Genomic DNA, 21,542 nt, shown 5'->3' on the forward strand with positions numbered 1-21,542 from the left:
CTCTTTCTCTCAAATAAATAAACAGATCTTAAAGAAAAAAAACCCAAAGATAGAGGAGAAAGAAGAGGAAGAGAATTCTAAGAAAAGGAAATAGTACCCGCAAAAACGTAAAGGACAGAACGTACAGTGAATATAAGGAACTGAATAAAGTTCAGAATGGTTAGAACGTCAGGATAGGCAGGGCCTTAAAGTGTATATTATTCTAAGGCTTTATTCCATGGATAAGAAGAATAAAGGAGGAATGACACAAAACTTCAGATTTATAATTTCTGAAGATCAATATATTTTCCTTATTGCAGTCAGAACAGAAGGGAAAAAGAATGGATGCAGGAGATGATAGAGATGAGCTCTATGTAAAGAACTTCCTCATCCTTCTTTGTTCCTTCTCAGACACCTTCAATATATCATTTTCTTCTGCCCCCACTCTAACAGTACAGCATTTCCTCTACTCTCCTATAAACTCTCTTGGGTGACCTCACCTATATTTCATAGGTACCAGCCCATAAAGTGATGATGACTCCCAAACCTGTATCCCCAGTTCATCTCTCAAGGCCAGAGCTAGATTTCCTACCATCTATTAGACATACCCACCAATGCAATGCCATATGTCTAAAACCAGACACAAGATCCAGACCCACACATTTAGTATTTTCTAATTTTGTTGATGGCAGCAATATTATCACCCAAGTCAGAATTTTAAATGCCACTGATTACTTGATCAGGTAATTCTGATCATCTTCTAAATATGACTCAAATCCATCCCTTCCTTTTATCTCCAGTTCCAGAACCTAAATTTAGGCTTGCATGAACTCTCATTTGGAGTATTCAATAACTGGTCTTTATACTTCCAGCAACTGTACCTAATCCATCCACTACAACATGAGAGATTCTCTTCTTCAGTGTCTCTTCAGTTTATAGGAAAAAATCCAAATTCTTTGACATGACATATAAGGTCCATTATCTGGCCCTTTTCTTCCAGAAAATAGCCCATGTTCTCCATCTATGACATCTCTGCTATATTTGGTCACACCAAATCTGCAGATGCAGATCCCCCAAAATTCACCATGGTTTCTCAAGATGCCAGGTGTTTGCATCCACTATTCCCATAGCCTGAAATATCTTTCCCATCTTGTCCACCTGAAAATCACTCTGCATTCTTTTACAATCCAGTTAATGCCCCTTCCTTTGTTAACCCTCCCTAGTTCACATCAGAGTTCTTTCTCCTCTCCTCCCTTCCCCTATTCCCAGGAAAAACAGAATTAGGTATTTGACTTCACTTCTACTATGGCACTTCCACTATTATAACTGTTTACATGTCTGTTTTCCTGACTAAATTATAAGTTCCTTGTTGATAGTGTACTTTTTCTTTCTTGTGTCTCCCTCCCCATACCTTAACATCCAATTGGCATCCAATAAATATTTCCAGAATAAATGAATCTTGGGGCACCTGGGTGGCTCAGTTGTTAAGCGTCTGCCTTCGGCTCAGGTCATAATCCCAGGGTCCTGGGATTGAGCCCTGCATTGGGCTCCCTGCTCAGTGGGAAGCCTACTTCTCCCTCTCCCACTCCCCCTGCTTGTGTTCCTTCTCTTGCTGTGTCTCTCTCTGTCAAATAAATAAATAAAATCTTAATAAAAAAAAAAGAAGAAGAAATGAATCTGTACAATGGGATCCTGAAATATGCGTCAAAATGCCTCAAGTCATTCCAGAATTGTGACTTCTGGCTTAAGGGAGAGAAAACGAGGATATATATAAAAGAGGGATTTGTCCCAGTGGACCCAGTTCATCCAGCACCCAGAAGAACTCATGAAAGTTTTAAAACTACATGACAAAGATTTCCATATAAATTATACATTATTTATAATTGCAAAAAAATTTTTCTAACTGAAAACAAATATGAACCTTAGAATGAGTCACCAAATGAGTGTTTGTTCAATAGATCATTTAAAAATGGTATTTTTGAAGAATATTTAATGACCAGGGAAAATGCTAGCCATTCCTATTCAAGTAGAAAAAAAAGATATACATTGTGATCCTTGTTTTATAAAAGCCATTTTTAGAAACATACTGGTTTAAAAACAGGAAAAGAGCCTGAAATAAACTATATTGAATTATTAACTGTGTTATCTCTGGGCAATTTTCTATAACTAATATCATTCAACAAATACTTATTGAGTATCTATCTCTCACACAGTGATGAACCAGAGACATCTATTCCTTCCCTCCTGTAGCTAGACATGTCATACTTGTATAATCAATCAGAAAAAGCATGCAGGTTAGAAAAAAAATACATGGGTTTGCCCACTCTGAATTTATAGCCCACAAAAGTTAAAAAAAAAAAAAAAAAAGATTCTTAGACCCTCTCTGGAATAGAGGTTGGGAATAATTTTGATTCAAATATTTTGATAAAGACCACCTCAATGGCTTGTATTGTTAATTATAAACTATATCATGATACTATAATTGTCTAGATCATTTGACATGTCTAATTCTTCTGTGAACAGAAGGTAGTGAAAACACTAAATCTCCAGACTTCCTCTTCCTGTTGGCAGATTTAAATATTAACATTAATTACAAATAAAATTTACTCAGCTGAAATTTAATCCTTCACCCATATTCCACCTCATTTCTTTTTTTGTTTCTTTCCCCTCTACCATTTCCTGCTCTTGCTCTATTTATCTAAAAGAATTCTTATCTTTTCAACCAGGGAATAGCCAGTTCAAGATTGAACTCTCCCCTACTAGAGATTCTCAGCGAAGACAGGAGCTTCAGAGGGGACCTGTGTTTTTGAAGAGCATATATATAATTCACAAAGAGTCTCAAAGCTGTAGTCCTTTTAAAGCTCCTGCTTCATAAGATACTTGCTTTTCCTGGTAAGAATAAAATCCTGCTCCAGACACAGTTGCTATAGTTGTAATATTTATTTAAAAAAGTAGATAATACCCGACTAGAAGAGCAACTAACTTACCTTCATTATTCTTCACTGTTATTATTTTACTAGTTTATATCACCGACTGAAAATACTTCTAAAGCTTCCAAGGATTTTCAGCTCATCAGAAACACAGTGATAAACAGCAAAATTACTCTAACTGCTCTGAGCTTCAAAACTTCAGCACTACATTCTGAATGTTACATGTTTTCAGATTTATAAAAGTAAATACAAGCTGACACAATTCTGTAGGATTTAGACAGCTGAAAATGGGTATGCTATGAAATAGTTTTCCAGAAACAATTTTCCTCGAGAACTCAATTAAAATTTGTACAAAAAATACATAGAATATAATAGGCATTACATATTAACACAGAGTATTAAGTGCTAACTTAATGTTGTGATGTCAAAAGAATATGTCCAGACAACTAAGTGATAGAATTACTGAGAATTATTCATTCATTCATTCATTCATCAAATTTTTAGCACTTACTCTGCACCAGGCATAATTCCAGGTACTGTTAGTGATAGAGAAATGAAAACAGATAAAACTCCTGCCCTCATGGAGTATGTTAGTGGATTGAAAAAGATAATAAACAAGAAAAAAGGAAAGATTATGTTACATGGTGATTACGTGCAAAGAAAAAAAAAATAAATCAGGAAAAAAAGATGGAGGGTTTAGCAAGGAGAGAGGGGAGAAGTCATGGCTGTCAGAGGAAAAACATTCTGAGCAGAGGAAATAGCAAGAACAAAGACCCAAAGGTAGGAAGATGCTTATTATATTTAAGGAAGAGCAAACAGGTCAGTGTGGCTAGAACAGAATGAAGAGGGGAAAGTAATAGATGAGGGGGGAGAGGTAAAGGGGAACAGCTAGGGCTTCCTGGAGGAGCCTATGAGGAAGGTTTTCATGGATAAGTAAGACAGCAACATTTGAAAAGGGGGGGGGGGGGTGGAAGGTGATTCCAGGTAATTAGAACAAAGGAAAACAAGAACCAGGATTTTGAGGATGTTTAGGAATCAGAGGCTGACCAAGAATGGAATGAGTATACATGTGAATGTGAGAGAACATGAATGTGGTGAGGAAGGAGATGGGGCAGGGTGGAGGGGGTAGATGATGTATGATAAATATTCAGTCATTGACCCTCTGTTTAGGAGCTGTGGAAGAGAGACACAGGGCAGGGAGGCACCAGGGTCAAAGACAAGCATTAGCCTTCCCTTTAACACAACCCTTTGCTTTTCCTGGCAAGAATAAAATCCTGCTCCAGAGAGTTGCTTTAGTTATTATATTTATTTAAAAAAAAAAAGGTGGATTATTTTGAGATTTTTGTGGGGAAAACACTTTGAATTTTCTTGTAGGGAGAAGAGAAAATATACAAGAACTGGAATTTAGACTATTTTGTTAACATGAACTGAATTGAACTGATCTAATACATAGTGAATCATAAGATGAAAATGACTAAAAAGTAGGACTGAGAAGGCAAAATAGGAATTTCAACTTTTTAAAGCGCCTTCCACAAAATGGCTAATTCATGGCTAAACAATGAAGAGTTAATTACCTCTAATTCTACATAAAGAGGATTCTGTTTTTATTATCCACTTTGAATTCAAAGGTATTCACAGGGCAAGAACTGGGACCTTCCTCATAGTTCAACATCCCATACCTAGAACAGTGCCTACATAGAAGATTCAAATGCCCTTTTAATGAATAAAAAGCCTACCCATCACAGCCCATTTCGGTCAAATGACACAGTGCTAGAGTTGTCATATACCACCTTGAATCATTATTATTAATGGAATAATAAAAGCAGAAAAAGAGAAAAAAGGGATGTTTTCTTTCCATTTTGCCATCTGTGCAATAAATGACATACCCCAGAGGAGTCGACAGTAAATAACCCATATGACAGACGACCATTTCAGCTATATACAGGACGTTTGGAATAATGGGATATATATCATGATTAAATCCAGTAAACAAAGCTGTTGCAAAAATCAAAGGAAATTTCCCTTAATATAGCCATATGAATTCCATTAACGCTCCTTTTGAAATAGAAAACAAAAAGCATAAAGCAATCTGAAACAATCTCTTTCCTTTTAATCCTTCAAGAACTCAATGGATTTAGGGAATTCAGTTTGCTTCTCTATAACTCTTCTTTAATCCCAAATTAACAGTACCTTACCCTCCCGTTTGTCTCAAATAATGCGAAAGAACACAATTAAAAACACAACAGCTCTTATCCCCTCTTGATCATGGAATGTTCTAAATCCCTGAGAGAGGAACTGCTAAAGTAGGGGAAAAAAAAATCAACCAAGTACAAATGATGAAACATCTGCCAGGAAAAGCAGAATTCTACATAGGATGTTTGTGCACACATCATTTTGATTAGTATTACACTGATTACAGTTAAAATTGACAGACCTGGTTTCATATGACTTTTTAAATCAAGCTCAACCACTTAATTTTTTTCTCTAAATGCAAATGCCTAACGTCAATATTCTTTCTCATCTACGGTCTTTCATGAAGCATTTTTCCACGCTAAGCCCAGCACATCCTCATGTGCTAGGGGATTCGAAATCCCCTGGATACCACAAATAAACGTGAAAAGCCTTTATGCCACACAAAAAAAGTACAACAGTGATTTGCAACGGTGTGGTTAGTTTTACGTGTTGGTGGCGATCAGAGCAAGCAATGAATACAGACAGGGTGCTCTGAGCTGAGTAAAAAAAGAAGCCGTCCGCTTCATCCCCAAGATGCAACAATAAAGGCATCCTCCCCACGTCTCATACTTGGCCAGAAAGTGGCCCTATTCCCGGGAGCCAGCCGACCGCAGGAAAGCAGCCCGGCTCGGGGCCGGGCCCGGCCTGCCTCACCTTATAGACGTCCCCGTAGGTGCCGCTGCCGACCCTCTGGACGAGCTCGTAGTCCTGCTGCGGGTTCCGCCTCAGGATGTCCGCGGCAGGCCGCAGCGGGGCCTCCATCTTCGCTCAGGGCCCGGCCCCCGCTGGCTCTGCCCGCGGCGCCCCGATTCCCGCTAACGAGGACGAGCGGCGCCGCTTCCCAACATGGAGCCTCTGCCCGCAGCTCCGCCTGCACGAGGGACGAGCAAAGGCTACAACCCGGAGCGGCCCAGCCCCTTCCCTTCCGCCCCGCCGGGAGCCGCGGACAGGCGGGCCTGGGAGGGTCCACGGCGCCCCGCAGTCCCGTCCCGGGCGCGGCCCTTCCCCCTCCTGACCGCCCGCGAACAGCCCGGCCGGTCTCCCCGGCCGCCGGGGGCCTGGGGCCGGCTCGGTACCCGAGGGGGGCGGCCCGGCTCTTTGTTGAGCGCGGAGTCCCGCACCTACTTCCGCGCCGGCGCCCGCGTCCCGCTTCCCGGCACCCGCCGGCCACTCCAGGTCTTGCGCCGCCGCCTCCCGCCGCACCGCACGTCCTCTCGCGGCGGCGGAGGCGCGTACCGTCGCCGCCGCCGCCGCCGCCGCCGCACCACGTCCCCCACCCGGGGCTGCGTCACCGGGTGAAACGTTCCCGGCCAGCGTGGGTCGGCGCCCAGCGGCCCGCCCCAGCGCGCCGGCCGCGGGACCAGAGTGCCGCCCTGAGGCCTGGTCGGGACACGACACCCTCCCGGCCGCCAGGCCACCGCGCCCCCTGGCCGGGCGCGTCCTTTCGGGGCCCAGGCTGTGCTACCCACTGAGATTACGGACGCCCCTGGGCGTTCGTGAACCGACGGGCCTCCGGTAAACCGCCCCCCAGCTCCGTCAGGTAAATTTGGAGGGTGACGGGTAGAGGGAGAAGGGTGGGCACGAGGGCAGCCTTTCCAGTTCAACACGGAAAAGGTACGCTGAGGGCACTGGGCCAGAAGTAACCTGGCCGTGGGGCGCCAGGGAAGGAGGTGGGGGAGTGCCGGGTCAACGAAGGCGCGGCACACCCTACTGCACCTTCCTGTTTTGCAAATCATTCCCAGTGGTACCAGTTTGAGGCTTCCCTACACACCTGCACGACCTGTCTTCCACTGGGTTTTTCCACATTTCTAAGTCTTAGTGGCCTTTATCCCTGTTGGGCACACGCGGTGCGTCACCGCGGGGATTGCTCCTTGAATGAGATCCGGAGTTCTGCAGAAGCTAAAACAAGAGCAGAGACCACAACGTGATTCTGGATCTAGGACCTTCTCAGTATGTGTCTGGGGCAAGACACCATTATTTGGCAATATCTCAGTATCGTTATCTGCAGCTTGAAGAGAATAAGGTTTTGCATCTGACACCTCGGAAAGTGTTGATAAGGCACTTTACAGGATTATGAAGAGGGTTATCAAACAGAAGAGGTTGTAAAATAATTCGCAGTGCACAGAATATAGAACAGGAGTTCGAGGAAGTAATTTGGCTGATGTTTCACAAACTATTTTGCAGTTTCAGTTCCAGTCCTGTTCTGAAGGTAGAAATAAAGTTGCCAGATTTATGTATACTGGCAAAGATATTTCTGGAGTTCAGTAGAGGTTTTGAGCAGAAAAGCCAGATAACACTCAGCCAATGCATTTAGTAACTGAAAAATCACAAAAGAGCACGTTGCAGATGTTGGCTTGTGGTTTTGAACATTCAATTCAGTTCTGTTCTTGGGCAATACACTCCTTGTTGGTGATCATTGTAATTAATTGTATAATGTAGAAATTAAATTTACACCTTAACAGGACAAGGAATATATGTATTTTCTTGTGCTTCATGCACAAAGGGCACTTATTTAGGGAACATAAGTAAGCTCAGACTTACATGCTGTATGGACAAAGCCTATGTGTTTGCTGCATGAAAAAATTGTTGAAGAACAGTTCCTTCTTTCAAAGCTTCTTGGCACTTGTTTTGGTGGGCACATACTTTTGGCTTCAATGACTCAAAATCTTTTCAAATGTTCTATTGGTATCCTAGTACTTGTTTACTGTCATAGATTCTTTTTTTCTTCCTTTGACCCTATAAGCATTGATCCTTTCTCTAGTCTGAAATTTATTCTTACTTATTTATACTTGCATTATTCCAGAGAATTTGAGGCAGCATACAGAAAATACATACTATACCACAAAATAGAAATAAGTAAACGAAGAAATAGGTATGCTGTTAAAGAGAGGGAAAATAGGATACCAAACAATACAGCCAATTGGCCAGAGAGTTTTATAGTGTTTTTGAGATCACAATGAAGCAGTTGATCAAGAGAGGCACATCTTGTCCTGATCTGAAGACTTTAGAAAAGTTTACCTCATGAGCCTTCATAAAGTGAAAACTCTGAATTCCCAGTTTGGAACAAGGATAAATGTCTGATAATCCTTCAAGCATGTTATTCTTGAAACACAATGTTTGATATGAATTGGGCAATAAAAAGTTTGAGGTCATAGGCTTCAACAAGACTCTGGAGTGCAGATACTTTTATGTTGCCAGCAATGGCAGATCCATATGCTTTGACCATCAACCCAGAGGTGAATAGCATGGAAAAAATTGAAATTCTATGTGGTGGTTAAAAAATGTGTCTGTTATAATCATTACTTGTACCACAATTGATGCAAAGAGGAAAACATTTGCTTTATTCCAACTCCAAAAGAATCTTTTTTTTTTTTAAAGATTTTATTTATTTATTTGAGAGAGAGCCCATGAGAGGGGGGAGGGTCAGAGGGAGAAGCAGACTCCCTGCCGAGCAGGGAGCCCGATGCAGGGACTCGATGCAGGGACTCGATGCAGGGACTCGATGCAGGGACTCCAGGATCATGACCTGAGCCAAAGGCAGTCGCTTAACCAACTGAGCCACCCAGGCGCCCCCAACTCCAAACGAATCTTAAGGATTTCAAAATACTGGTTGAGTTCATTTAAATAAGATCAGTGAATTCATAGCTGGTGGGTTAAATATTATACGGTTGGTAGAGAAATTCAAGTTCAATTTCCATAAAATAAACATATGGTACATAAATTTAGTTTTACATCGTAAACAATTAAGCACATAGTTTCAATAATAAAGAAAAAATGTGGTGGGGCACTTGGATGGCTCAGTCGTTAAGTGTCTGCCTTCAGCTTGGGTCATGATCCCAGGGCTCTGGGATCGAGCCCTGCATCTGGCTCCCTGCTCTATGGGAAGCCTGCTTCTTCCTCTTCCACTCCCCCTGCTTGTGTTCCCTCTCTCGCTGTGTCTCTCTCTGTCAAATAAATAAATAAAATCTTAAAAAAAAAAATAATGTGGGGCACCTGGGTGGCTTACTCGGTTAAGCATCTGCCTTTGGCTCAGGTCAAGATCTCAGGGTCCTGGGATCAGCCCCAAAGGGCCTCTTTGCTCAGTAGGGAGTCTGCTTCTCCCTCTCCCTCTGTGCTCGCTCTCCCTCTGTGCTTGCTCTCACTCTCTCTCTCAAATAAATAAATAAAATCTTTTTTAAAAATCTTAATAATAGTAGTAAATATTACTAAATAAATAAAATTTTGTATTATTATATTACTAAGTAAAAGTAATATAATAATAAAAATAATAATTAAAAAATTGTAGCTAACAGGAGAGTTTCTTACAAACTACCCAATATTATAACAAGGTATGGAATAAGAATAGATATAGCTTGATAGGCCCTTCATCCCAGCCTCAATATCATATATTCATTGTGTCTTCATAATATCTGACATGTAAACATCTTCCAGGTTTTACTCTTATCTACATAACAACCTATAATGGTTTGCTCTGTGCTTTGTAGTGTTTTCCGTTCTATCAAAGTTCTTTAGTAAAATGCTAATTATGATCAGTGGCTTCTGGTTTCAACTTTAGCCAACGTTGAATTAAAAAAAAATTGGGGACTTAACATTTTTTAACTTCTAGGTAGAAGTTAGTAAGCTTCACAACTTACTATCCAAGACAGAAAGCCTAATTAAAACTCTCAAGTGTGACAGAACAGAGCATGAGGACAATAATTTTTGTGTATGGAACATATAGGCTTAACCTATATAATCTCCTGATGAACCTTCCAGCATAAACTTGTTGCGAAATGTAACTCTGTGTAATTGAGTTTATTGCTCCATAGATTTGTTAGATATAAATTAATTAAATTTTGGAAGACATCTGCCACAGTTATGATTTAGGTTTTCAAATAGTTCAGCTATTCTTTGTTATTAGTTCGGGTCAGTTGTATATTGAAGAACCATATTTTCCAAGTATAGAAAAATTCTGTTTTGCCCTGGACAGCAATAGAACATGTATCTCATTCAGAATCAGTATCAGGTCATTATGATGGGAATTTTAAAAAGAAGAATTAGGGGTGCCTGACTGGCTCTGTTGGTGGAACTTGTGACTTGATCTCAGGGTTGTAGGCTTGAGCCCTACTTGAGGGTAGCAATTACTTAAAAATAAAATCTTTAAAAATATATGAATAAATAAAATTTTAAAAAATAGAAAAAGAATACTTGAGGAAGGCAATGCACATTCCATTTTTATCCAGCTTGAAATGATCATCTGATATGTTAAAATGCTTTTTTTATGAATCTTGACTCCCAGGGTGGATTTTAGGTTTTAATGAGGACTGGTAGCAGTGTTCTTGTATTCAGTTCACAATTTGGTCCTGTCTGCAAATTCAGTAGCTAAGAAAAAAATGTAAGTTATAAATAATCATATGTTGTTTCTTGTTGATTTCCTCACAGTATAATAAGTATAACATTCAGAAGGGTTGCTTGAAGTTTGCTCACACCTCATATAAACTAGTGTTCTGAGAAGCCCTAATGTACAGAAGAGACTACCTTGCCTGGCTGTGGCCCTGTCCTACAGCTGTATTGCTCTTAGAGGATTCTAACTAGCTCTCTTTTTCCTTGCCCCTTTAGGATGAGTATGATAACGGCATTCCGCTGTTGCTGGTCTCACGGTGTTTCACTCTCCCTTATTGGTTCCTTTAACCCTGTCCTCATTTTTATAAATAGTCCTTTCATTAGATTCTCTTTCTGTGCTGTATCTCTCTTATCAGAACCCTGATTGATAGTTACAGGAATTGGAAGAAGCCTCAGAAAAGAAACCCTTGCTTTGTGGGATGGTATTACTCACATAATCTGATGATTACCTGTATAAACTTCTTGCCACAGAAAATGAAACAATGGCATCACAATTACTGAAATAACCATCGGTAGTGGCAAGAGATGGAGTGTGATGGAGGGCGCAGCACTGGAAGACCAGTCTCTTGCACTTAGCTGCTTTGATAGTGATGATTACTAAAATCATGGTGTCATTTGCTCTGATTGCCTCTGAGAGAATAAATGGGAAAAAAGACAAATGGCCTGAATTCCAAACTTAAGGCATGAGTAGAGAATCAAAAAGCTTCTTTGACAGCTTTGAAGAAACATTTCTCAATAGCTGCAGAGAAGATAATGGCTGATAATCAAGCCCATGGCCGAATAGTAAAGGCTATCAAGTTGCAACATTAATTAAATGTGAGACCTAGATCTGTTATGCTAAGGTAAGATCCCTGGTAGAGAAGTATTGGGACCCTGCAACAGGGAATGGGGGCATTTGGGTAGATAAAAATGAGGCTGAGAACTTTGAGTAAGAGTTACATTTCAAATAGGTGATGGGCATTAAGGAATGCAACACTTGTAATGAGCACCAGGTTTGTATGGAAGTGATGAATTACTATATTGTACACCTGAAACTAATATTACACCGTGTGTTAACTAACTGGAATTTAAATAAAAACTTTTAAAAAGAGAGAGATTTCAGCATAGCCCTGATGGAGAAGGACAAGACCAGTTCTTGAGGAGAAAACTTACGCACTGAAGGAATTAACAGGATCTTGCCAAATACTTACCTGTGATTCAGGTTGACTTGAGTGGCTGGTGGTCTTTCTGAATTGGTTATTCGAAGCTGGTAGACTATATGTTGAAATGCCAGAACTTCCAGGGCATACTGTAGAGGAAGGAATCTGAAGATTCAGGGAGATGGGAATGGTGGACTTGCCCTATTATGTACATCCTGCTTAGTAATGCTCTATCCATACCATCCCTATAACGGCCCATAAAATTTACCTTTATCAAGGCATTGAGTAAAGGGCCACAGATATCCTTGAAAAATTCTTTGGTGGCTGTCCTAATTGGTTGGAAATGATAATGGAGATGCCACAGTGAAATAAGGATCCATGATTTCAGTGGGAATATTGAGATCCTGGTAGAGGCCAGGTGGGACTTAACTGTCAAAGACATGTTCAGCGCAGTTACCATGATAACCCTCAGGAGGAAGTGATCATCAGGGTGTTTGACTGTAAGGATCTTTTTGGTTCTGTATGATCATCAATGTCTAGGAATGAAAGAAACCAACAGTCCACTTAAGTACTACTTGACATATGTAAGCAGAAAAGTTCTAGGTCTGACGAGCAGAAATGTAACTCAAGTCACTGTAATGGCGATTCAATACATATCACGCAATTCTTAAATTGTAACCAGTTCACAAACCTGGAGCCCCTTAATTGAGGGAGAAGCCTCATAGTTGTATTTCTACAAGTGGAGTCTTTACTAGAGCAAATCATCATGGCCCTTGGCACCTAGAATGTAGCTATTGACTTGAAACCTAGAACGTAGATTTCAGTTTCTCCCTCTCCCTCTGCCCCTGCTAGTGTTCTCTCTCTCAAATAAATAAAATAAAATCTTTAAAAAAAAAAAATCAGAAGCAGTTAGCCTTCACATGACTGGTCATAGTCTTACCTCAGGCCTTTGTAAACACTTGAGTTATAATATGGTATCATTCCAGAGGGACCTTTGTTTTCTCGATATCCAATAGAACATCCTGTTACTCTATTACCTTGATGACGTGGTGCAAACCGGATAGGTGGACAGGAAGTAGCAACTGCCCTAGACACCTTAAAAAAACCTTTCTATCAGAGGATGAGAAATAAACCCAGTTCAGAGACCTGTGCAATAGGGAAATTTCTAACAATCAGTGGAGTTACTGTGCCCCACCTTGCATTGCCCACCTTAAAGAACAATACACAATGCTTGGTTGGCCTGTTTGGATCTTGGAGCCATATACTGCATGTGCTGCTCTCTGACCCATTTACCATGTAAACTATATCACTGCCAGTTTTTCATATGACTTGGAAAAACAGAATGCCCTACAGATGGTCCAGGTTATTGGCGCAAGCTGCACTGATAGGGTTTTGGAATAAGAATATGCCCTCATCTCCTGACAACTATTCTCCATTTGAAAGGTAACTCTTGGCTTGCTACCAGGCCTTGGCAGAAACTAAACACCTGACTGTGGGATACTAAGTGACTGTGTGATGTGAATTGCTCTTTAGGAACTGGGTGTTATCTAATTTACTGCATCATAAATTGAACATGGGCAGCAGAATTTCATTGTCAAATGGAAAGACATATACTGGGGTGACCTGAGCTGATATGGAAGGCATGTATAAATTGCATGGACAGACTTCCTCTGTACCTGCCCCTACTTCTTTGCCACCTTTTTTTTTTTTTTAACCTTTTCTATGGGCTCATGCTCATTTAGCAAAGGAAGGAAAAGCTTGCGCCTGGTTTATTAATGGTCTGCATGATATACTAACACCAACTGGAAGCATATAGCCTCTGAATTATGGCCCTACCCGTAATGAGGTGGTTTTGAAAAATAGAGATGAAGAGCAATTCTCCCCATGGGCATAACACTGAATAGAACATCTGATTATCCTCTTCATTAGGAAGGAGAGACGGCCTGAGGTATAGATCTATCTTTATGTAAAGTGGCCAGCAGGTGGACCAGTAACTTGAAGAATATCTGAGACAAGGAAGTCAGTGGGAGAGGTAATACAGATAGATTCTCAAAATGGACCCAGAATGTGAAAATATCTGTGAACCACATAACTGCCCACAAGAGGGCATTCATTCCAATAATCAGGTTTACAAGATGGTCTGTCCTACGGATGTCAGCCTCTACCTAATGACCCTGATGCTAGTTCAATGGGCTCATGTACAAAAGGAATAGAAGCCAAATATGGATTCAGCAGCATGGACTTCTACTCGCCAAGGATAATAGTTACTGCCACTATGGAGTGTTTAACCTGCTTATAACAGGGCTATTGCCCGGGCCCCAGTATGGTAGTATTTCCTATACAGACCAGTCAACCACTTGGTGGCAGTTTATTATACTAGATTCCTTCCGTTATGGAGAGAAGAGGGATTCATCCTTAGAAAATAGGTATATATTCCAGTATGGGTTTATGTTCCCTGCCTGGAAAGTTGTTTTTTGTTTTGTTTTACTAGTACCACAATTCATGGATTTATAGAATGCCTTATTTCATCATCATGTATTATAACATTAAATTTAAGCAAGAAATTCATTTTACTTTGAGGAAAATATAGCAATGAAATCATGACCATGGAATTAACTGATCTTACCTCAAACCCATCACTCAGAAGCAGCTAGTTTGAGGGAATGGAGGAAAGGCCTGCAGAAGGATCAGTTATGATGCTGGCTGGGAGATAACCCAGTAAGGATATGAGATAGGACTTAACCCAATAGCCAATATATGTTGCTATCTACCCCACATACAGAATGTGTGGGCCTAGGAACCAAGGGGTGGAGTGGTGGCTCTTCTATTCCTAACAACTCACTTGAAGAATTTTTGTCTCTACAACTTTGTCTTTAAAACATTGGGCTTGGTGGATTTGAAGGCCTAAGGGACAAATACTATCCCCAGATAACACAGTCACAATTTCATTAAATAGGATTGGTGGATTTGAAGGCCTAAGGGACAAATACTATCCCCAGATAACACAGTCACAATTTCATTAAATAGGAAACTGAAACTGTCACCTGGTCCATATAGGCCTTCGAACCATTGAGGCAACAGTTAGAGAGGGGAACATTGTACCGATTGGGGTGATTGGTCCTCATTACCAAGGGGAATTGGTTATTGCTCCACAAAGTAAACAAGAAGGACTATGTCTGAGACCCCAGTATGTACTAAGATACCTCTTGGTATTCACGTGTCTAATTATTACTGAACAATACGAAACTGCAGCAACCCAGTAAAGATAAGGCCACTAAGGACTTGGACACGTGGAAGTAAGTTTTGGGTCACCCCATCAGAGGAGATACCAGTGGAGGATAAGGGGAAAATGAAAGCTGTGATTATCACCTGGGCCTTGTGCTCAAAAACTGTCTTCTCTTTCCTTATCAGAACCACAATTTTGTTGACCTTTTCTGAGTGTCTGTGTCCATCAGATGAGACTGAGACTCTCCCCAATGCTAGGGGATAAATCTTGATTGGCCTAGCCTCTTTTCTCTTACTAGAGGGCTAGACAATTCTAGATAATAACACATAGGTAAAGTCCGTGGGAGTGCTTCTGGAAGGTTTTCCTTGCTTTTAACAAGGTACACAAGGCACAGACATGCCTTTTTTGTTTCTAGGCATGGCTAACTGCTTCTGGTGACTGGAATGGCAGATGCCATTTTGGCACCATGATAGGAGCCCACATTACAAAATAAGTCCACACACTAAGGATGGTAAAATGCAACCTTGGTCCTTGTGGCAAAGGCTGCTGGTATTCTCTAAAATCCATTTCCCTTCTTTTAAAAAAAAATTTTTTTTTCAGTAATCTCTACATCCAACATGGGGCTCAACGACCCCAAGATTAAGATCATGCTCTTCCAACTGAGCCAGCCAGGTGCCCTCCCTTCTTTCTTTAATATGAGATTTCTTAAATTTTAGTTGGATACACATACACATAATATATCAAATAGGTGGGACATGTACTGGTCAATAGAATTTGAGTAGAGGTGAAATGTGCCACTTCTGAGTTGTACCCTTAGAATAGATATATGCCCTTCTTTCCTTTCTTCCCTTCTATTTGACTGGAATGAGGATGCAAATGCCCAAGCAGCCATCTTGGATTATACCATGGAAGTCCAAGCTTACGTTCCTTGATATTTCAAAGCCACCATTATTAGCCCTGGAGGGTTTATGTTCAGATTATGTCATGAGAGAGAAATGAATATCTGTCTTAAGCCACTGTAATTTTTTACAGCAGCCAAATCTATGTCCTGACTAATATGGTCAATGATGATATTGAGCTGCTGAATTAATCACCACAAAACCAACCCATCTTCAAAAAATTATATGACAGTAATTGCCCTTTTGCGTTAAGCTATTATAGGGAAGGAACGAGTTGTAGCATCAACTATGGAGAAACTTGTGATTGAGAGAGCCCTTTTCTTTCTTAAGGAGGTTACATTTTATTCTTTCTTTTTTTTTTACTGAAGTGTAATAACACATACTTTTATATTAGTTTCAGGTGTACAATATAATGATTCAGCAGTTCTGTGCATTTCTCTGTGCTCAACAAGTCAAGTGTGCTCTTAATTCCCTTTATTTATTTTACCTATCCCCCACTCACCTCCCCTCTGGGAACCACCAGTTGTTCTCTGTATTTGATTCTGGTTTTGTCTTCTTTGTTTGTTCATCTGTTTTTTCTTAAATTCCACATATGAGTGAAATCATACGGTATTTGTCTTTCTCTGTCAGACTTATTTCACTTAGCACCCTCTAAGTCCATCCATGTTGTTGTAAATGACAAGATTGAGAGAGCCTTTTTTTTAGGATGGGGGGAAATGAGCGTGAAGGAACCAGTGGGGGAAAAAAAGCATTGAGGATATGGAGGGAACAATTTATGAAGTAACATTCCAGTGGGGTCAGGATGAGAGGAGATCTAGAGTACTAATGTACAAATACCTTTCCTTCTTTTTTTCTGATTTAAAATAAACTTGACCTTGACTTTTTAAAAGTAGCCTATTGCTATGTAATTATCATGCCATATAATTCACCAATTTAAATTGTATAATTCAGTCATTTTTCATATATCCACAGAGTTGTACAGAATTGATTTCAAACATTTAAAAAATTTTAATTGCCCCCAAAAGAAACCTGTACTCAAAAGCAGAAACTGAGGGTTTCTCTTCAACCTCCCTTCCACCCTCCCTAGCCCTAGGCAAACTTTGATCTACTTTCTGTCTTTATAGATTTGCCAATACTGTACATTTAATATAAATGGAATCATACAATATGTGGTCTTTGTGATTGGCTTCTTTCAGTTAGCATAATATTTTCAAGATCCGTGGTGTAGCATATATCAGTACTTTATTCCTTTTTATGGCCAAATATTCCATTGTGTAGATACACAGTTTTGTTTATCCATTCATCAGTTATTTGGCATTTAGGTTATTTCCACCTTTTGACTCCTTTGAATCATGCTATTATGAACATTCCTGTACACATGTTTTCATATAACATATGTTTTCATTGCTTTTGGGTATATATGAGTGGAATTGCTGGCCATATGATAACTCAATGTTTAACTTTTCAAGAAGCTGCCAGACTGCTTTCCAAAGTGGCTACACCATTTTATATCCTCACCAGCAGTGTATGGGTATGCCAATTTATCCACATCCTCACCAACACTCATTGTCTTTTTCATCCTAGTAGGTAAGAGGTAGCATTTCATTGTGGGTTTGTTTTTTTTTTTTTTAAGTAGCCTCCACTCCCAGCATGGACCCCAATGTGAGGCTTGAACTCATGACCCTGAGATCAAGACCTGAGCTGATATCAAAAGAGTTGGATGCTTAACCGACTGTGCCACCCATGTGGCCCTCATTGTGGTTTTGATTTGCATTTTCCTAGTGACTAAAGATATTAATCATCTTTTCATGTGTTTATTGGCCATTTGTATGTCTTCTATGGAGAAATGTCTAATAGATCCTTTGCCCATTTTTAAAAGTTGAGTTATTTGTATTTTTACTCTATCATACTGATACTTCAGATTGACTCAACACCACAGGGTTCATTCTATCCTTCCTCCTTTCCTTGTTATAACTTTATCTTAAAAAGCAAGAAATCTGGCTCTGATTATGTACCATATATTTGTCCAATCCTAGTGCATATATTAAGTAATTTCAGAATTGTTAGCCCACATATGTCCTAGAAGAAAAAAAATCTGAAGTATGTTGTACACCTGAAATTAACATTGTGTATCAACTATGCTCAAAAAATGTTTTTAAGTGAACTAGAGTATGATACTTGTGTATAGTTTTTGTCTTTAGTCTTATAGCATATAGTCAAAATACTGTTTTCTGAAGTTTTTCAGATTAGTTCTTCCTACACCCTCAGTGTAGTTATGTTACTCACCTGTAATTCAGTTAGATTCACTTTTTTTTGTTTGTAATTCCATTTTGAGAACTCTCTCTACACCCATAACCTGGTTGATTTCAATTATTTATTTATTTTGGAGAATGTGAAACATTACCATGGCTCTAAGAAACAGAGCTATATAAAAAGGCTATACTTAAGGAGGATCAATCTTCCTCACCCCCTACTACCCTGTTCCCATTCTCCCATTACTTCCATCCTATTCCCATCCATCTCCTGTAGGTAACTGATCTCACTAGCTTCTGGTTTATTTTTCTTGTATTTCTTTTGCATAGAAGAGCAGATACCTTTGTTCTTTCATATCCTTTTCTTTCTTACAGGATGGGTAAAGCATTTTCACTTTTCCCCCTTCCATTTAATAGTGTATTCTGGAAATCAGTCTGTATCCATTCATAGAGATCTTCTTTATTCTTTATTACAGCAGCATAGTATTTCATTGTGTAGATATAGTATATTCACCCACTCTCATATATTGTTTCCAGTTTTTTGCAATTACATAAAATGTTGTAATAAATAATCCTGTATATATGTATTTTCATATGGTTGGAGGTATTTATTTGGAGTAGATTAAACTTATGGTTTTAAAAATAAATAAATAAATATTTTTAGAATTGAGGGGAGAGACAGAGAGAGAGAGAGAATCTTGAGCACTCTCCACACCCAGCATGGAGCCCAACACAGGGCTTGCTCACATGACCCTGAAAGCATGACCTAAGTTTAAGACAAGATGACCTGAGTTTAAGACAAGAGTCAGATGATTAACTGACTGAGCCACCCGGGTGCCCCCCAAAATAAATATGTTCTAACAATGTCTACTGTCAGAGTCTAGAAACAGTGAAACTTCTGCTAGCAATGAGCACAACTAGCACCCAGATCTTGGTTTCTAAGTTTCTTTTTTCACTGAAAGGAGCCAGAACTTCTTGGAGAAATTGGCTAATTCTAGTTCTGAGGCAGGGAAAATACAAGGGAAACTTGAAACATTTTCTTATGCCAGAAAATAAGGAACTGATCACATAGGTGTTAACTTGAAGGGGTTCCCATTGGCCAAATTTAGGGCAATTTGAGGATTAGAAAGAATAATGATGATAAATAATGCAATAATTTTTTTTTTTTTGCTTTAGATTTCATGAATCTATGTGGTTCTCAACAAAGATGGGAGAGGGAATGTCAGCTGCTAACTGTGAAATGTAAAAGAAATGATATAATTATTTAAAAATCACCATTTAAAAATCATTAATATAAACTTGATTCAGGCAAGGGTATCAATGGATACTAAAACCATTGGGTGAAGTTCTTGGCCAAGATAGTCACAGTCTCAAGTATTAGCCCACAGATTACTTATTAATTACAAAGAAAAGAGTTTTTTTTTAATGTATTTTTCAGTTAAGAATATATATTGTAAGGACCCATATATGAAAAAAAAGAATATATTGAATTATACAACTTTGTGTGTCTGTCTGTGCATGTGTCTGTGTGTATGTGTGGAATCTATTCTTTTTAATGAGATTCACTGAAAGGGATTATCGGGCTAGAATGTGAGCTGAGAATTATAGTTAAGATATACAAGAAAAGCAGAACACACTTCTTTTTAGTCTATGAATTTAGTTTGTAGGTATAGGGTTGAGATAATAACTGTCTTCCTATGTTGTTTCATTAGTGTTTGGGGAATGCAACTCTATTGAAACTGTAATGTAAACTTGGTTTACAGTGTTCACAGCTCTGAGATCACTAGAACCATTAACTGAAATATGGAATGCATAAGATTAGGCAGTGGTGGGTGAGATAGTTTGGTTTTGAAATGTTGATTTTGAAGTGTCAGTAGAAAAACAAAGTGAAGATGACCTCAGGCAGTTATAAATTTGGTTCTAGTATGATGATTTTCTCTCTTTGAGAGATTTTAAGACTAGAGGCATAGATTTGGGAATTATCAGGATGGAGGTCTTGTCTGAAGCCATGATAGCAAATTACATTGAGTAAACATAGAGTGAAGAGTTGCTTATGATGAAGAATAAGCAGAGACCAAAGATTTGGTAATTAAGAGGATAGCAGTAATCTTGTAGGCAAAACTGATCTGTAGAGTGTGGGCAACAACTGAACGCAGGAGAAAACTGTGTGAGGAATGGGATAATGGTATCCTGAGGGTCAAGTAGCCTGAAAGGACTGTTTCTAGAATACTGAAAACTGAGTTTGCAGGCAGAGAGGAAGAAATCAGTGGAAAGGGAGAGGTTGAGAATATTTTTTTAAGTGTTTATTGCCTTTTGCTTTCTATTCAAAATTCAAAAGGTCTGCAACCTTTGTGGCTGCCAAGGCTCCCCCAGACCATGTGGTATGATTTTACTTAAAATATTTGGCAATATAATTCCAGAGTTTTTCTCTGCAAATCTAGTGGGAAATTTTGCCCACTAGATATTGAGTTACTGACATACTATGATGAATCTCCAGCTTTCATTTATCTTGATCTAAATTTTGCTGTCCTAATTTTAAAAGGCAGGCCTGTTCAGTATACAGGTACAAAAATGCATTGATACCCTCTTTACCAGCATGACCTTGCTCTTAAAATGGGGGGAAATGGTGCCTGGTAGATAAATGCAGATTATTTTAATTTCTTTGGCTATATAAATGTTGCCTGCATATTTGTACTAATGTGTAACTCTTATAGGAAACAGGTATTTGAACATCGAGAATAATGCAGTATATTGGTTTGTGTATTTCTGTGACTGGCTAATGCTGTTAAATTCTTTGAGAGTGTGTGTGAGGGGGTGCTATTTATTTGTATGTGTGTTTTCCATTGAAAATGTTGCAGTACATCGTCTGTCCCTGTCTTCATGCTCTGGGGGTGGGCCGAGGTAGAGAGGGTGTGACGCTGGTATTTGTGTGAACTCAGGCTTGTGATGCTGAGCTTGGTTCATCCGCTTTCTCCTCCCTTCTCCTCCCCACTTCTTCCCACCAGCGCCACAGCAACATCCTCAGAGCCTGAGCGAACTGCGCCCAGCGGCGGGCACAGAGCCTCCCACCGCCAGCAACCTGCGGCCCGGGAGAAGAGCCAGCGCAGTGACAGCGCCTCACCGCCACCAGTCCCCAGACCACCATGGCCAAGAACCGCAGGGACAGAAACAGTTGGGGTGAGTAGCATATGGTGCCTTCTGCAGCCTGCATGGGGACTAGCCTTCTGCTTCTGGGGACAAGAGGGCCAAGGGCTTATCGGTGGCGGAGTCCAGGGCTGGGAGACGGGCCACAACCGAGCTGCTCCCTGTAGGGCGGGAGAAAGCATGGCCGAGTGGTACCGGGGTAGCCGGAATCGCGCTGTGGGAGAGGGCTGCCAGCTTCTTGCAGGCCGAAGCCCCCTGCTTCTCCCCCGCCCTCCTCCCCCAGTCCGCCTCCTCGCAGCATTTGGACAGCACCCGCCGGTAGCCTCCCGGGGACTCGTTGGTTCCGCTTTAGCGATCGG

At 40.2% G+C, this 21,542-nt stretch overlaps 2 protein-coding genes across 7 annotated transcripts in view; one reads left to right on the top strand and one right to left on the bottom strand.

Annotated features, from left to right (window-relative positions):
- MAP4K5 (mitogen-activated protein kinase kinase kinase kinase 5) overlaps positions 1 to 6,404 on the bottom strand; it is a 110,393-nt gene extending 103,989 nt beyond the window's left edge. For 3 of the 5 annotated variants that reach the window (XM_064571022.1, XM_054513699.2, XM_045900820.3), the window contains exons 1-2: positions 6,263 to 6,401; positions 5,796 to 6,012 (exon numbers count right to left, since the gene is read on the bottom strand). In XM_064571022.1, coding sequence (XP_064427092.1) covers positions 5,796 to 5,903 — 108 coding nt within the window. In that variant the 5' untranslated portion in view covers positions 5,904 to 6,012; positions 6,263 to 6,401. Of the gene's footprint in view, positions 1 to 5,795; positions 6,013 to 6,262 lie in introns of those variants that run through there. The other 2 variants (XM_054513698.2, XM_054513700.2) reach the window with 2 other exon arrangements.
- A 55-nt stretch (positions 6,405 to 6,459) lies between these two features.
- ATL1 (atlastin GTPase 1) overlaps positions 6,460 to 21,542 on the top strand; it is an 82,049-nt gene continuing 66,966 nt past the window's right edge. For both annotated transcript variants that reach the window (XM_054513701.2, XM_045900823.3), the window contains exons 1-2: positions 6,460 to 6,681; positions 21,045 to 21,216. In XM_054513701.2, coding sequence (XP_054369676.2) covers positions 21,183 to 21,216 — 34 coding nt within the window. In that variant the 5' untranslated portion in view covers positions 6,460 to 6,681; positions 21,045 to 21,182. The remainder of the gene's footprint in view (positions 6,682 to 21,044; positions 21,217 to 21,542) is intronic.

This window comes from Mirounga angustirostris, unplaced genomic scaffold, assembly GCF_029215605.1.
Source record: "Mirounga angustirostris isolate CCGP_5_RB_7025 unplaced genomic scaffold, mMirAng1.0.hap1 SCAF_9, whole genome shotgun sequence".
Classification (NCBI taxonomy): domain Eukaryota; kingdom Metazoa; phylum Chordata; class Mammalia; order Carnivora; family Phocidae; genus Mirounga; species Mirounga angustirostris.